Here is a 15,475-nt window from a genome sequence, read left to right on the forward strand (position 1 = left end):
GGGTTCAAACAACGGACCTTTTGGCTAACAGTCAAATGCCTTAACCACTATACCATCAGAGCTCCTTATTAGTATATTAGTATAAAATATTTTATCTATTTTATTAGGAAGATATACATGCTTATTATATAAATAGACTAACATTCCAAAAAGTAAAAAGAATAAAACAAAAAACACTCATGATCTCATTGTCCAAAGAAGGCAATATATCATTTTTTGTGTATTTTCTCCCAAGAGACTTTTCTATGCATATTTTTACATGGTGAATATCGGATTTTATATATAATATATTGTTGTTGTTGTTATGTGCCATCAAATTGGACCTGACTCATAGCAACCCCTCCTTAGGTTGCCAAGGTGGTATCACTACAGAAGTAGATTGCCCCATCTTCCTTCTGAGGAGTGGCTGGTGGGTTTGAACCACCAGCCTTCTGATTAGCAGTCAAGTGCCTAAGGCATATGCTACCAGAGCTCCCACATATATATATATATAATACAGCATCCCACTTTCTGTTACTTGATATATGGAAACATAATATTCCATCAGGAGGGACACACTATAATTTGTTTAACCATTCTATTGATGGAGTCCCTGGGTGATGCAGATGGATAAGAACTCATTGCTAAGCAAAAGGTTGGAGGTTCAAGTCCACCCAGAGGCACCTCAGAAAAAATGACCTGGTGATCTACTTCTGAAAAAACAGCCATTGAAAACCCTATGGAACACAGTTGTATGGTGACACACATGGGTCACCATGAGTTGGAATCAATTCAGTGGCAATTGGTTTTTTATATTGCTAGGCATTGAGATTACAGCTCTGATTTTTCTCTGCGTAAGTAACAACATGATGGTCATTTTTTTTTGAATAAATAGCTCTTCTGCCTTCAGGATTACTTTCTCAGGCTAGTGAATGCTTTTAAGGCTCTTGATACATATTGCCAAATTGTTTTTCCAATGAGGTCGTACCAAGCTACATTCCAGCAGTTGTGTTGGAGGCACCTGGTAACAAAGACATTTTAAAGTCTAACCACACTTTTCGGGGTGGGAAGAGGGATGTAATTTGCCGAACTCTTCTTTTAAGCTACTTAAGGTCTGCCTTCATTTTCATGTGAATTTTATGAAAGTATAAGACACATACAGAAGAATGTTCAGCTCATACGTGAGCAGCTGGATGGATTATTAGAAACCAGACACTGCCATACACCACCATGAGAAACCTGTTGCTGCTGAGTCAGCCCCATGTGTGTCAGAGTAAAACTGCTCCAGAGGGTTTTCAGCGGCAGATTTTTTGGAAGCAGGTTGCCAGGGCTTTCTTCCAAGGTACCTTTGTGTGGACTTGAACTGCCAACATTTTGGTTAGCAGCTGAGCGTGTTAACTGTTGACACCATCCAGGGACTCCATATCACCAGCACCCACAGCAAGTTATGGAATATCCCCAGTGCCCTCCCCACGCTGCCTTCTGCCCCCTCCCCATCACTCCCCTCAAGGCTAACCACCCTCCTGATTTTTAACATGATAGGTTTGTTTTGCCTGTTTATGAATTTGCATACATAGATCATGCTGTATGTATTTATATCTTAGGCATCTTTTGTTCAACATTACGCCTGTCAGAGTCTTCTGTGTTGTTGTGTGTAGCAATGGTTCAATCACTTTCATTGCTGAGTGACATTCTGTTGTACAGATGTCCCACAGTTTCTTTATCCATTTTCCTGTTGATGAACATTTGGGCAGTCTCCAGTTTTTGGCTACAATGCATAATGCTGCTATGTACAGCCTAGTACATGTGTGTTGGTGAATGTGTGGGTGTTTTTTTGGTTAGACATATACTTAGAAATGGAGTTGCTGGGTCGGGCCATATGTATATTCAGCTTCCTACTCCAATTTGTGAAGGATCACCTGGAAGTCAGAAAAACAAAACAAAACAAAATGGTAATTTGGGTCCCACAAGCCATGGAAGGGATCTGCCTCAGATAAAAGCAGTTTGAGGGTCTCTCTGTGAAGATCGTCAGCCCTCTGAAGGCTCAGGGAAACAGAACTGGGCTCTGAGTCCTGGCCCTTCAGCTCCAGCTGGCATGTGGCTTCTGACCCTGGCTCTTGCCTCTGGTGTCCTCACCCAGTATCGAGTCAGGGCTTTGGCCAGACTCTGGGTGGAGGTGGAGGGGTCCCTTCCGTTTGGCAGCCCATCTTTGGAAGCAGATCAGGCCCCTCACAAACCCCTAGAAGTTTCCCTACTTCTTTTACCTCTTGTGTTAGAAGAATCACACAGGTAGCACATGTTCACAGTGTAAGAGGTAAGTGCTACAGAAGTGGAATGAGAAATCATAAAATCCTTCTTTACCACCTGTTCTGGTTACCTAATGCCTCTCTAACAAGAATATACCACAAATACTTCACCCAAATCCTAATAAAAAAAAAAAAAAAAAAAAGAATATACCACAAATGGGATGGCCTTAACCAACAGGAGTTCATTCTTAAAATTTGGAAGCTTTAAGTCCAAGTTCAAAGTGCCAGGCTCTAGGGGCTGGGTGAAAGCCCCTCAGCCTTGGGCTTCAGCTCTGCTTCCTGCTCCCAGCCCACTGGAGCTAGAGGCTTTTCTTCACTCAGACAGCTGCTGGCTGCTGAGGCTGCCAAGCCCAAGGTTGACAAGTGCAAAGGCACATTCCCGATGTTACCAAACCACACGGCAGGCCATTAATTCAAGTCCATTGTAAGTCTCCAGGTCAGCAGAGCATGGCAGGCTGCTGAGCAATGACACAGTTACATGCAGGGTCCAAGCATGCCAAAGACTAGAGACCATTCCCAAAGCTACTTCTTATATACAGGAAGAAGACCACATACCCAAAGGCAGCTACTCAGCGCCTCTCAATCGATTCCACATGGAGTTGATTACCAGTCTCATCATGGGGAATACTACATCCAGCTGCCCATCCACTCAACCAGGCCCAGCCAAGTTGACAAACTTAACCACCACACCACCTCCCTACTGTACCACTTCTTCCCACTTCCCTCCCCAGAGTAACTACACTCTAAACAGTTCAGTATATTGGTCTAGCCCCGAATAGTTAGAGATTGGGGACTCTGAACCAGGCTGCCTGGATCAAATCTCCATTTTGCTGCTTATCAGCTGTGTAAACGTGAGTAAGTTGTTTAACCTCTCTGTGCCTGTTTTCTCCTGGAAAATGAGCATAATAATAGTACCCACCTCACAGATGAGGAATATATGAGTTAATATTGGAAAAGCTCACAGACCAGCCCTGACCCATGACAAGTATTCAATAAATATTGAGCTACTAGTATTATGATCCTTCTAGTCTTTTCCTACATTTATCCATTTACTGTCTAAATGAGCTCAGGCTGTACATTTTCTTTTACAGTTTGCTTTTTTCACTCAGCACCATGTCTTTGCGATCGTTTTTCTGTATCTGTGAGAATTTCCTGTTCCGGGGTGTTCTTTCTCCAGTGAGTCCAGTGATTTCTTTCTGCCTCTCTTCTCCCTATGACCAAATTTTCCCTCAGGAAAGGTGGTGACCAGCTGGTTTATACCAAAACCAAACCCATTGCAGTTAAATCAATTCTGACTCATAATGACCCTATATGACAGAGTAGAACTGTCCTATAGAGTTTCCAAGACTGTAATTTTTTAAAAAATTTTTTATTGTGATTTGAGTGAATGTTTACAGAGCAGACTCGTTTCCATTTGGCAGTTCATACACATTTTGTTTCATGATGTTGACTGCGGTTCCCCATAAGGTAACAGTTCTCATCCCATTTCCTCCCTGTAGTTACCTCTTCCTGTGTCCTCCTTTCCTATGCACTCCTACCCCCTGAGCTATTTCCTTGTGCAAATACTGCCCTTCTGTTCTCCCATGATCGATCATTCTAAGGAGTGTATCTACCTGGTATAAATGTTCACCCTATGTGTCTGTCTGTTGTTTGGCTGGAAGCCACGGGAGTGAGTTTAATTTCAGACCTGAAGGGTAACTAGGGGCCATAGTCTCGGGGATCTCTCTAGGCTCTATCAGACCAGTAAACCTGGTCTTTTTTTTTTTTTATGATTTTGGGTTTTGTTCCACATTGTTCTCCCACTCTACCCAGGATCTCCTGCACCGATCCTTTTCTGAGTGGTTGACAGTGGTAGCCAGGCACCATCTAGTTCTGGTCTCATGGTCATATAGGCTGAGGTTCACATGGTCCGGTAATCCCTTGGACTAATTGTTTCCATGCAACTTTGGTTTTCTTCATTCTTCTTTGTTCTGGATGAGGAGAGACCCAGTACTGCATCTAGATGGCCACCTGCAAACGTTTAAGACCCCAGTTCCAAGGCTTTCTTTATGGAAGCAGAATTTTTTTTCCCCACATAGTGGCTAGTGGGTTCGAGCCACTGACCTTTTGGTTAACAGCTGAGCATGGTTTTAACCAGTAAGCCATCACTGGCCCGACATTGGTGGAGGCTGTGAGGGGCCCCCTGACTTTGAGAGGGAGCAGGTACATTTGAGAGCTAAAGTGTGAGGGGAGTAGCTAAGGTTCCCCATGTCCAGGCCCTCAGGTTCCCTCAAGCTCCATCCCCATCCCCTCAAGGTCATACTCAGCAACCGTAGAGTCAGGAGTGGGGGTGTATGAGAAGTCTGGAACTTCACCAGAAGCAGCAGCTCTGTGAGAGGGTGGTATCGGGTTTAACAATGGGGGTGAGGTTGAGGAAGCATCACTCTGCCCTGGCCCTGCCATCTGAGCCTCTCTGCGCAGAGGACAGGGGCCCAGGCATACGACTCCCTATTCACAGCTCTCAGACATCCTTTCCTGGGAGGCTCACACAGACCCTGTTTGGCTATTGGGGCAGGGAATCCCATGTCCATTTTTATAAATGAGGAAACTGAGGCTAGGGGAGGGGACAGGGCCTCTGCAGGGGACCCTGCCCATGTGAGGTTGAGCAGGGCCCAGTCTAGGTTCTCCTCAAGGCAAAGCCAGCGCCAGCCCAGCCTAGGACAGGCGCTAGCCCTTTGTTAGTGAAACAAGGGCTCGTTTTCCCCCAGCCCTCCCCGTCCCGGCTGGCAGTGCCAGCCCCGAGGTCCACCCCTGCCTCCTCCCACCCAGGCCCAACTGAAGTCAGATTGTTCCTGACCCAAGGAGAGGCTACCCTACCACCCTATGTGAGAGTGGGGGTGGGGTGCAGCTGTGAGGGGAGCAGACCAGTAGGCTGGGCTGGGGTCAGAGGCTGTGAGGTCTGGAGGGGTAGTGTGCAGTGCTCAGTGGGGGAGGGCAAAGACAGGGAGCGCCCTCTGTAGGAGCCCTGGGAAGAGGGGTGGGTGCAGGCATGGGTAGATGCTGCGGCTGCTTGGGTAGATGGGTAGTCTGCTGCAGGAGGGAGGAGGGGTGTGGGGGATGGCTGGTTCTTTCTCCCTGGGGACTGTTGTGAGGTGGGCAGAGAGACCCTTGGGGCTGAGGCAGCCAGCTCCCTAATCATGGCCTTAGGGGAGCAGAGAAGGAGGCGACAAGGCAAGGTGAGGCCCTTGAATACTCAGACCGCTAGGGGATGGTGTTGTCCCACTTTGTAGTGTAACCACCTGGTGGAGCACGGTTGGGGATCTGGAGGCTAGGCTCCATTCCTGTCCCCGCAACCTTCACCCAGCTGTGCCACCTGGAGCAACTCCTCCCACTTTGTGTAGAGACAATGTGGTCTCCAGATCCCCCTGAGCATGGACTGGGGAGCCAGACCGCCTGTGACTGGGTCCCTGCTTTTCCCCTCCTGCGAGCTTCTTAACTTCCCTGTACCTGTTTCTTATCTGTAAGGGGGAATAAGTACCTCATATAAAGTACCTCATGGGGCTGTTTGAGGTTAATGTACTTGGAACAGTACGAGGCATACGGTAGATGCTCAAATATCTTATTTCTGTGATTCTGTGATGGCGCTCTGGTGGTGTAGTGCCTAAGGCATTTGATTGCTAACCAGAAGGTTGGTGGTTCAAACCCACCAGCCACTCTGTGAAAGGAAGACTGGGCAATCTACTTCTGTAAAGATTTAGCGCCTCGGAAACCTTAAAAGGGGGTCTCTATGAGTTGGAATCGACTCAATGGCAGTGAGTTTGGTTTGGTTTATGATTCTGTGATTTTCACTGGATATTGTTGTACCATCTGCTAATGCTGACTTAATCTCATGTCCAGTCTTAGGCAGACCATGTCAGCCTGTGTGCTTCCCTCTGCCACCCCTAGAGGTCTGGGCTCATTCTTAGGACCTTGGTCATGGCTCTGATGTCTGGTCTCCACTGATCAGCTCATCCAGTCAGTTTTGTGCTTATCCACAACTCACTAACTCACCATGGGTTACTGTTCTTATTTAATGTTCTTACCAGCCTTTTTAAGGAGCTCTGGTGGTACAATGGTTAAGGTCTTGGCTGTTGGAACTCACCTGGAGCTATGCGGGAGAAAGACCTGGTGGGCTGCTTCTGTAAAGACTACAGCCTAAAAAACCATATGGGGCAGTTCTCCTCTGTTACATGGGGTCACTATGAGTTGAAATGGACTCTCAGGCACCTAATGACAACAACTTCTTTTGAAGCAGAAACTGCTTCCACATGAGGAAATTGAGGTTCAGAGATGTTAAGTGACTTGCCCAAGGTCACAAAGCAAATAGGTGGTAGAGCTGGGATTCAGGCCCATGTCTGTTCAGCACTATAGCCCTTGCTTACCCACAAAGCCACGCTACCTCTTGCAATGTCAATATCCTCAAAATGGACCCCTCAGCCCCAGTCTGCACCCTTGTGGAGTCTGGGGCACCCCAGGGCCTTTGCACCTCTCAAAGAGTCTCAGCCCATCCCATGTCAGAGGGAATGTATAGGTCACCTGGTCCAGCCTTTCATTTTGTGCATGGGGGGACTGAGGTTCAAAAGGGGAAATGGACTTGGTTGGGGTCACTCAGCAAGCTAGTCCTGTCCTCCCACCTTCCTGTTAGGCTTGGGGGCCTAAGTCCCACCTGTCCTCCTGACACCTGTGGGTGATTTGGGCCAGTGTGCTAGATGGTGGCAAGCGTTCTGCAGTCCCTGGCAGGGCAAGGTGCCCAGAAGCTGCTCTCTGTGTGCATAGGGTTATCATTGCCTGTGAACCTGACTTTCTTGTTTCCTGGAGTATAGATTCCATGAGCTCAGGAACTGCACTTGGCTCACTGCTATGTCCCCGTGCCTGCTGTGTACATAATATTCATTCACTTCATACATTTATTGAGCTACATATTAGGCACTAGGCTAGAGGCTGATGGTACAGCCGTGTGCAAGATAGACAAAATGCCTCCTCTCAGGGGAGTTTGCAGTCCTGGGGGGAAGAGACAATGAATGACATAACTAAGTAAAAATGAATAGTATTTAAGATAGTGATAAGTGATAGGGAGAAAAATAAAAGCAGAAAGGGCCATGGGAATGTGTGTACGTGTGGGGAGGTGGTGGTTTGCAGTTTTAAATGGAAGGGTTCTCTGACAAGGTGACATTTGGGCCTTGAAAAGAAGTGAAGGAATGAGTCAGGATGATGTCTGGAAGGGCTGAAGGAACAGCAAGTGCCAAGGCCCTGAGGTGGGAGTACACCTGGTGTGTCTGAGGAATTCTGAGGCTGGTGCGTTTGGAGCAAAAAGGGAACGTGGGTGGAGCGAATCAGAGGGCGTTTTAGCCCATTGTAAGGACTTGAGCTTGTGCTCTGAGTCAGATGGAACTCTGAGCAGAGCAGGGATATGATACGACTTGAGCTTTCAAAGGATCCCTTTAGCTACTGAGTTGAGAGTAGAATGTTGTGGAGAAAGACAGAAGGCAGAGTCTGAGCAGGAGGGATGCCTTCAGGAATCCAGATAAGAGATGACGGGGGGCTGGGCCCTACTGGTGGCAGCAGAGGTGGTGATGGAAGAGGGTGTATTTGAATTGAGGTCTGACAGGATCAGGATGTGAGAGAAAGAGAAGGGTTGAGTCCAAGTTTTGGGGGCTGACCAACTGAAAAGAGTGAACAAGAGGAAGTCTCCATTTCTGGCCTAGGAAGCAGGAAGCTTGAATTCAAGTCTTAGCCCTCTCACACACTTCCTAAGTAACCTTGGGCAAATCCTTCCCCTCTGAGAGCCTCAGTGCACTCACCTGTACGTTGTATGTGATTCCACTTGCCCTGCCCCCTTCCCCAAAACCCAGTGTTTTGAAGAGACCTAGAGCCTCACTAACCTCCTCCTCTATAGGGAGCCCGCGCCAGCAGCTGCCATGGCGTCACGCATTGGGCTGCGCATGCAGCTCATGCGGGAGCAGGCGCAGCAGGAGGAGCAGCGGGAGCGCATGCAACAGCAGGCTGTCATGCACTACATGCAGCAGCAGCAGCAGCAGCAGCAACAGCTGGGGGGCCCACCTACCCCGGCCATCAACACCCCCGTCCATTTCCAGTCTCCACCACCTGTGCCTGGGGAGGTGCTGAAGGTAAGGTCTGCCCATCACCCCACCTCCATGGGTCCCAGGCCAGCCTCGAGCTTTACCTTCTCCCCTTCTCAGGTGCAGTCCTACCTGGAGAACCCCACCTCCTACCACCTGCAGCAGTCCCGGGACCAGAAGGTGCGGGAGTATCTGTCTGAGACCTATGGGAACAAGTTTGCTGCCCACATCAGCCCGGCCCAGGGCTCCCCGAAGCCCCCGCCTGCCGCCTCACCGGGGGTGCGGGCTGGACGGGGGTGCGGGCTGGACATGTGGTGTCTTCGTCAGCTGGCAATAGTGCTCCCAATAGCCCCATGGCCATGCTGCACATCGGTTCCAACACGGAGAGGGAGGTGAGTGAGGAGCTGGCTTATGGCTGCAGTGGGCAGAACTGATGCCAGCTCTGGTCCTGGGACTCCGGGTCTAATAGCAGAGGCAGGTGTTTCTCTTAGGGAGCCCCAGTGTAAGGGAAGGCACAGCCCTCCCCTCATAGAACCCCAGTCTCATAGAGAAAACACCATACCCACTTTTGAAAACTGCTAGGGTAAAACAGGACGCTCATACAAGAAAGCCCAGAACACCCACAAAGCCATGTCCAGATAGAGGTAGATAGGGAGCTCCTGGGCAGCGTGGCTCCTAGGAGACAGCCCTGGCGTGGGCCTTGGGGCCTGTGAGGCCCGGGCAGCTCATTCCCCCTCTAAGCCTGTGTCCTCCTCCAGATGAGTGCACTGGGTAAGATGGGCCTCATGGTTCCTCCGGCTCCTGTGGCTGTCCCATTGCTCCTTCCCGTGCCCCCCTCTCTCAGCAGGCTCACCCGAGATGGACTCTTTCTCTTTTCAGTTTGATGATGTCATTGACAACATCATGCGTCTGGACGACGTCCTGGGCTACATCAATCCTGAAATTCAGATGCCCAACACGGTATTGCTGGCTGGGTTGGGTGGGTATGAAAGTGGAAGGGGAGGCAGGGTGGGACAGAGGCCTCACAATGGCTCTGAGATGGGGAAAGAGCTAGAGACAGGTCCTTACCTGGGAGGAGCTGGCATCTTGGTTCAGAGGTGAGAGCCGCCTGCCATCAACCAGTGCAAGGAGGGCCTGGGCCATGCAAAATGACGACTCAGCCATGCCTTGACCCCAGTGCATGATGGGGATTCACAGGGGTGGCTGGCCAGTGGGGGGAGGGCTTCCTGGGGTTGAGGGGTGGGGAAGGAGGTACTGGTGCTGGACCTCAGCAGATGGGAGGTGGGACAGCATTTTGGGAGTGGAGCAAACTGGTCCTGGGACAGGAATGGGCCTGTGTGTCCACCAGAAGGCCTAAGTTGATAAATTCCTTTTGGGGGGCTAGGACTCCCCTCTTCTGCCAAGCCCAGTGCCTTTTGCTCCTTGGGGAAAATACTAGGGGCCTGGTCTTGTCCTGGACCACAGGACCCCTCCCTCTGATACCTCCTGGCAGAAGTAAGGTGGCAGGTGTAGGGAGCAGACTTGGAATCAAGAATCCTGGCTTCAGACTTTTGTTATGACCTTGGGAAGTCCCTCAACATTCTGAGCCTCACTTTTCTCAGTTGCAAAGTGGGGGTCATGCCATTTACCCACCAGACTGTGGTTAGATGAAGCAAGAAATCATGGGCACACTCTGAGTAAGGGTAACAAGTGTTCACATGACCAGGTGAAATTGCTGGCTGCCCCCACCTTTTGGTGGTCCTGAACCTCAACTGCTCACTCTCGCCCCTTGGACCTAGGCTCTACCTGCTGAGCCTGATGCCCTGCTCCTGGCCCCCTTCCCGTGACATCAAGGGAAAGTCCCCAGTTCCTGCTGTGGGGAGTCAACCCTCAATCCCCACTGCCATGGTGACCTTGCCAAGTCACTCAGCAGAAACTGGCTGGGACCAGTTGTGTCTGAAGCCTGCAGCCACCTGTTGCAAGGGCTGGCAGGGGGGGAGGGCACTAGAGGCTGTGTACCATGTATAGTTCTGGGCCTGGGATTCACTGTGTATGTTTCTGTGGCAGGTGCTCCACTCAGAGCTCAGTCAGGCCCCTGCTTAAATCCTTACCGGCAGCCCATTCCAAAATGTCACTATCTTTGCAAGTCAATCAAGATATTCCAGGATCCGGTGGCACATCCCAGCCCTGCCCTCATCCCATGCCACACTTCTGCCCTGGGTGCTGTCACTGCCATGCTCTGCCAAGTCTACTCTGATTCGTGGCAACCCCATGTGTGTCAGAGCAGAACTGTGCTCCACAGGGTTTTCAGTGGCTGATTTTTCAGAAGTAGATTGCCAGGTCTTTCTTCTGACGCACCTTTGGGTAGACTCAGACCTTCAGCCTTTCTTTAGCAGATGAGTGTGTTAACCCTTTGAACTACCCAGGGATCCCGTTTATACCCTACTCCCCACCTAAATGCCTTCCTCATACATCTTCTCAGGACTCAGTTCAAGTTCCCTGTCTTTAAGAAAACATCCCAGAAACTCAAGAAAGATTAGTGTCCCTCCCCTGGGTTTCCACAATGCCTAGTGGGTAATCCAATCACCACACTTATTTGGTACCTCTCTCTTTAGTGGTTCCCAGCCACTCTAGACTGTTTTCTCCTGAGGGCAGGGCTGCGTGTGCTCTGGACTCTGCAGATCTTCAGCTTGAATGCTGAGTGCAGGGGCTCAGGGTGAATTCTGATGTCTCTGGAGCTGGCTGCAGGCTGCAGACGCCTTAAAACTTACAGCATGGCCCATCAGACGCCAGTGTGGCTTGCCCCAGGTGTCCCTGGGGATAGCTGTTCCTGGCTCCCTGGGCCCTGTGGGAGACCCCCCATGGAAAAGAAGCTGCTCACCTGGTCCCCCTCCCCACCTTGCCCTCACAGCTGCCCCTATCCAGCAGCCACCTGAATGTGTACAGCAGCGACCCCCAGGTCACAGCCTCCCTGGTGGGCGTCACCAGCAGCTCCTGCCCCGCTGACCTGACCCAGAAGCGAGAGCTCACAGGTACCATCTCCCTACACACCAGCTCCCCGCTTCCCTGATCCATTTTTTGCCCCACTCAGCTTCCCTCTCCTTCTGCCCTGGCCTCCAGATGCTGAGAGCCGTGCCCTGGCCAAGGAGAGGCAGAAGAAAGACAATCACAATCTAAGTGAGTCCTGTCCAGCCCCTCCCCCGCCCTCCTCCCCTCTTCCTCCCTCTCACCTGGGCTGCCTAAAATCCCATTCCCTGACCAGCTCAGGTTCTAGAAGGAAACCTCACCAAGACCATGGCCCTTGCAGACCCCCTAAGTTCCCCCATTGGTGGGACTCAGGTGGGCTCTCATTGCCATCTATGTCCACTAGTCCTCTTCAGAGGGCCTGGGAGAGGGGGCTCCTGGGAAGGGACCCATTCAGTGGGCATGTGAGTGGGTTTATCAGATTGGCTGTTTGGGCTTGGAACCTGGGGGCCCAGAAGGAATTCAGGGAGGTAGGGAGGAACCCCCATAAGTCCCTTTGCTCTACAAACAGCCTGAAGAGGGCTAGTTCCGTCTGGCAATGCCCCTTACCTCTGTGTCTGGCCCCCATCCCACCTCCATCTTGTAGAACTCCCTGTCTGTTGGCCACGCATTACTTCCCCACTCACCCGCTACTATTGAGTCAATTCCAACTCATAGCGACCCCTTAGGGTTTCCAAGGCTGTAAATCTTTACAGAAGTGGACTGCCTCATCTTCCTCCCCTGAAGCAGCTGGTGGATTTGAACCACCAGTGTTCTGGTTAGCAGCCAAATGCCTTACCCACTGCACCACCAGGGCTCCTCCATTACTTCTCAGAAGGGCTCACTCTAAGCTGTGGGTTGCCTGAGAGGTGCCCTCCCTAGGTTGGGCCCCTCTTCCCAGGTGGGCCTCATCCCTCTAATTACTCCCTCCTGTAGTTGAAAGGAGGCGGAGGTTCAACATCAATGACCGAATCAAGGAGTTGGGAATGCTGATCCCCAAGGCCAATGACCTGTAAGCTTCTGGAGGGATGGGAGGGGCTTGGGGGAAGCCTGTGGCTTGCTAGCTGCTAGGGGGAAAGGATGGGAAGAAAAGCCCTTGGTTGCCAATGCTCTGGGAGTTAATTATCTGTTTGAGAAAAGGAGATCCCTCCCACCCCCAAGTCAGGATGGTTCAGCACAGAAAGGGGCAGATATCTAGGAAGTCAGGGCTCAAGGGAGGCTGCTGCTTCTTCCTTTTTTTTTTTTTCCTGAGTGGGCAGATAGATTTTATTTATTTAAAGTTTTATTGTGATTTGGGTGAAAGTTTATAGAGCAAATTCATCTTCCATACAGCAGTTCACATATACTTTGTCTCATGACATTGACTGCAATCTCCCACAATGCAACAGCTCTCCTCCCACTTCCTCCCCAAAGCCCTCTTCCCTCCCATGCACTCCTGCCCTCGGGAGGCTTCTTGGAGGAGGAGTTGTGCTGGGAAAGTTTGGCAAGAGCACTGGGCTGGTAGAGAGGAGAGAGGCAACCAAGGGTAGGGGGAGCGAGGGACAAGGATAGGCTTGGGCTTTGGTGGCCTGGATGGAAGATCTTGGGAAGGAGGCTGCTCTGAGTCACTAGATTGCATGGGATTCATGAGGTGATCAGTAACAGGTTTCCTGGGAAGGGCTGTTCTGGGTACACTGAGGTCCTTCTCCATCACACTTAGAGGGTGCCCAGGTCTAGGGGTTGTAGCAAGGCTGGGGTAGACGATATAGACTCTCGCCATCAAGGCTGGGGTAGACGATATAGACTCTCGCCATCGAAGCAGGGCTCCACTGTGCCCGCTGAGTGCTGGCCAGTCTTCTGTGTGTGCCCCTCTAACTGTGTGCTGGCTGGCTGCAGGGATGTGCGCTGGAACAAGGGCACCATCCTCAAAGCCTCAGTTGACTACATCCGGAGGATGCAGAAGGACCTGCAGAAGTCAAGGGAGCTCGAGAACCACTCTCGGCGCCTGGAGATGACCAACAAGCAGCTTTGGCTCCGCATCCAGGTCTGGCCCCTCACTTTGGACCTCCTGGGTAGCTCCGACTTCTGATCCTTGACCTCACTGCTGACCCCAGGGATAATACTTAATACCCCTGGAATTGGAGACATGGGAAGAAAGCCATGAGGAAGGGCTTGAATCAGCCAGGATGAGTTCTGTGATGTGTTGTAACAAACGATGCCCAGCACCCGCAACAGGTACCAGCTGGGGGTTCTGTTCTGCAAGAGCCTCGTTCTGGGACCCGGGCTGATGGACAGGTGCATCGAAGGCTGGCTCTTCTTAAAGCTCCCACCTGAAGTGATGCATGTCACTTCTGCTCACTTCTCTGTGGTCAATGCAAGTACAAGGCGACACCTAACCTCACAGAGGCAGTATAAACCCCCTTTTGTGTCTGGAAGGTAGAGAACTGGTAATATTTTGGGATAGCACTAAGAACCCCACAGGGTAGGAGTGGCAAACTAAAGAACAAGGGCCTGGGAGCCTACTGTCTGAAGCCCCAGATTCTAGTCCTGCCTCAGCTCTGGGGGCCTTTGAGGTTGGTCTTTATACAAAGGGTGAGGGATACAACTTTTAAACTTTTTAGACTATTTCTCATAGTTTTTTTTTTTTTTTAAAAAAAAAAAAAAAACCCACCATAGAGTTGATTTCAACTCACAGCAACCCTCATAGGGTTTCCAAAGCTGTAAATCTTTATGGAAGTAGATTGCTTCATCTTCCTCAGCTGGTGGGTTTGAACCACCAGCCTTCTGGTTAGCAGACAAATGCTTTATCCACTGTGCCACCAGAGCTCCTTATTTCTCATGGTAATATAATTTACATTATAGTCCAGCACACACACACACACACACACAAAATCAAAGTCATGAAAGAACACTCATCCTTAATAGGTACAGTGCATTCTGATAGCTTCAATTCTAGTCTAGTCTAGGCAAGTCTATTTCAATTAAAACAGAGAGAAAGCTGGTGAGGACTCCCTAAGTGGTTTCACAACTCACTAATGAGTTGTGACTTACAGTTTGAAAAGACTCTAGACTCTAAAGCTACACTGTGCTTTTGTCCAGTTGAGACATTTGGTGGTCTTGGGTACCACTAGGGGAAGGGGCAAGGGATGTGGGTCTGGGGTGGGGAGGAAGGGGACAGGCTTGGCAGCCGGTACCCATGGTGTGTGCCTCCAGCCCTCTGTCTGCTCTCCCTGCAGGAGCTGGAGATGCAAGCTCGAGTGCACGGCCTTCCGACCACCTCCCCATCAGGCATGAACATGGCAGAGCTGGCCCAGCAGGTGGTGAAGCAGGAGCTGCCCAGCGAAGAGGGCCCAGGGGAGGCCCTGCTGTTGGGGGCTGAGGTTCCTGACCCTGAGCCACTCCAGGCTCTGCCCCCCCAGGCCCCATTGCCCCCCCCTGCCCAGCCACCCCAGCCGCAGTCCCCATTCCACCACCTGGACTTCAGCCACAACTTGAGCTTTGGGGGCAGAGGTGAGGAGGGACCCCCAGGCTACCCCGAACCCCTGGGGCCCGAGCATGGCTCCCCATTCCCCAGTCTGTCCAAGAAGGATCTGGACCTCATGCTGCTGGACGACTCGCTGCTACCACTGGCCTCTGACCCTCTCTTCTCCACCATGTCCCCTGAGGCCTCTAAGGCCAGCAGCCGCCGGAGCAGCTTCAGCATGGAGGAGGGCGATGTGCTGTGACACTGGCTGTCCCGGGGCAGGGGAAACGGGCAGGCCTGGGGGCTGGGTGGGCCAGGGCCACCTCCCTCCCTCCCTTCAGGCTGCACTTGTGTGTGAAGCAGCCACCTGCCCTGCCTCACTCCTCCCTGTCGGCCCCGTTTGGACTTAGTGCCCACATGGCAGCCTGTGGAGTCAAGGGAAACCCCCCACCCAGTTCAGTGCTCCCCAAGAGCAGCCCTCTTGGAGAGCCTGGGCAGGAAGTGGCCTTCAACCCTGTTCCTGGAGGCAAAATTAAGGGGGGAAAGGAGGAGATAGGGTATGCTAGAGGTAAGAAGAGGTCCTGGGGGTGGGGGTCCTGACTTCTGAACCTGATACTCCTCTCCCCTCAACCAATGAAGGAAGATGCATTGGAGCAGGGGGTTCAGGA

The 15,475-nt window shown here is 51.2% G+C and overlaps 1 protein-coding gene across 1 annotated transcript; it reads left to right on the forward strand.

Moving 5' to 3' along the window:
- The first annotated feature begins 8,200 nt into the window (after nucleotides 1-8,200).
- Nucleotides 8,201-15,069, forward strand: TFEB (transcription factor EB). Its single transcript, XM_007936265.2, is given in 9 exon segments — nucleotides 8,201-8,431; nucleotides 8,504-8,659; nucleotides 8,662-8,775; nucleotides 9,263-9,343; nucleotides 11,274-11,394; nucleotides 11,483-11,539; nucleotides 12,302-12,377; nucleotides 13,241-13,388; nucleotides 14,581-15,069. Coding segments are annotated over 9 exon segments (1,452 nt in total). The 5' UTR covers nucleotides 8,201-8,221.
- Nucleotides 15,070-15,475: the final 406 nt, after the last annotated feature.

This window comes from Orycteropus afer, unplaced genomic scaffold (genome assembly GCF_000298275.1).
Source record: "Orycteropus afer afer isolate SDZICR_OR568_19922 unplaced genomic scaffold, OryAfe1.0 scaffold00034, whole genome shotgun sequence".
In the NCBI taxonomy this organism is placed as follows: Eukaryota; Metazoa; Chordata; class Mammalia; order Tubulidentata; family Orycteropodidae; genus Orycteropus; species Orycteropus afer.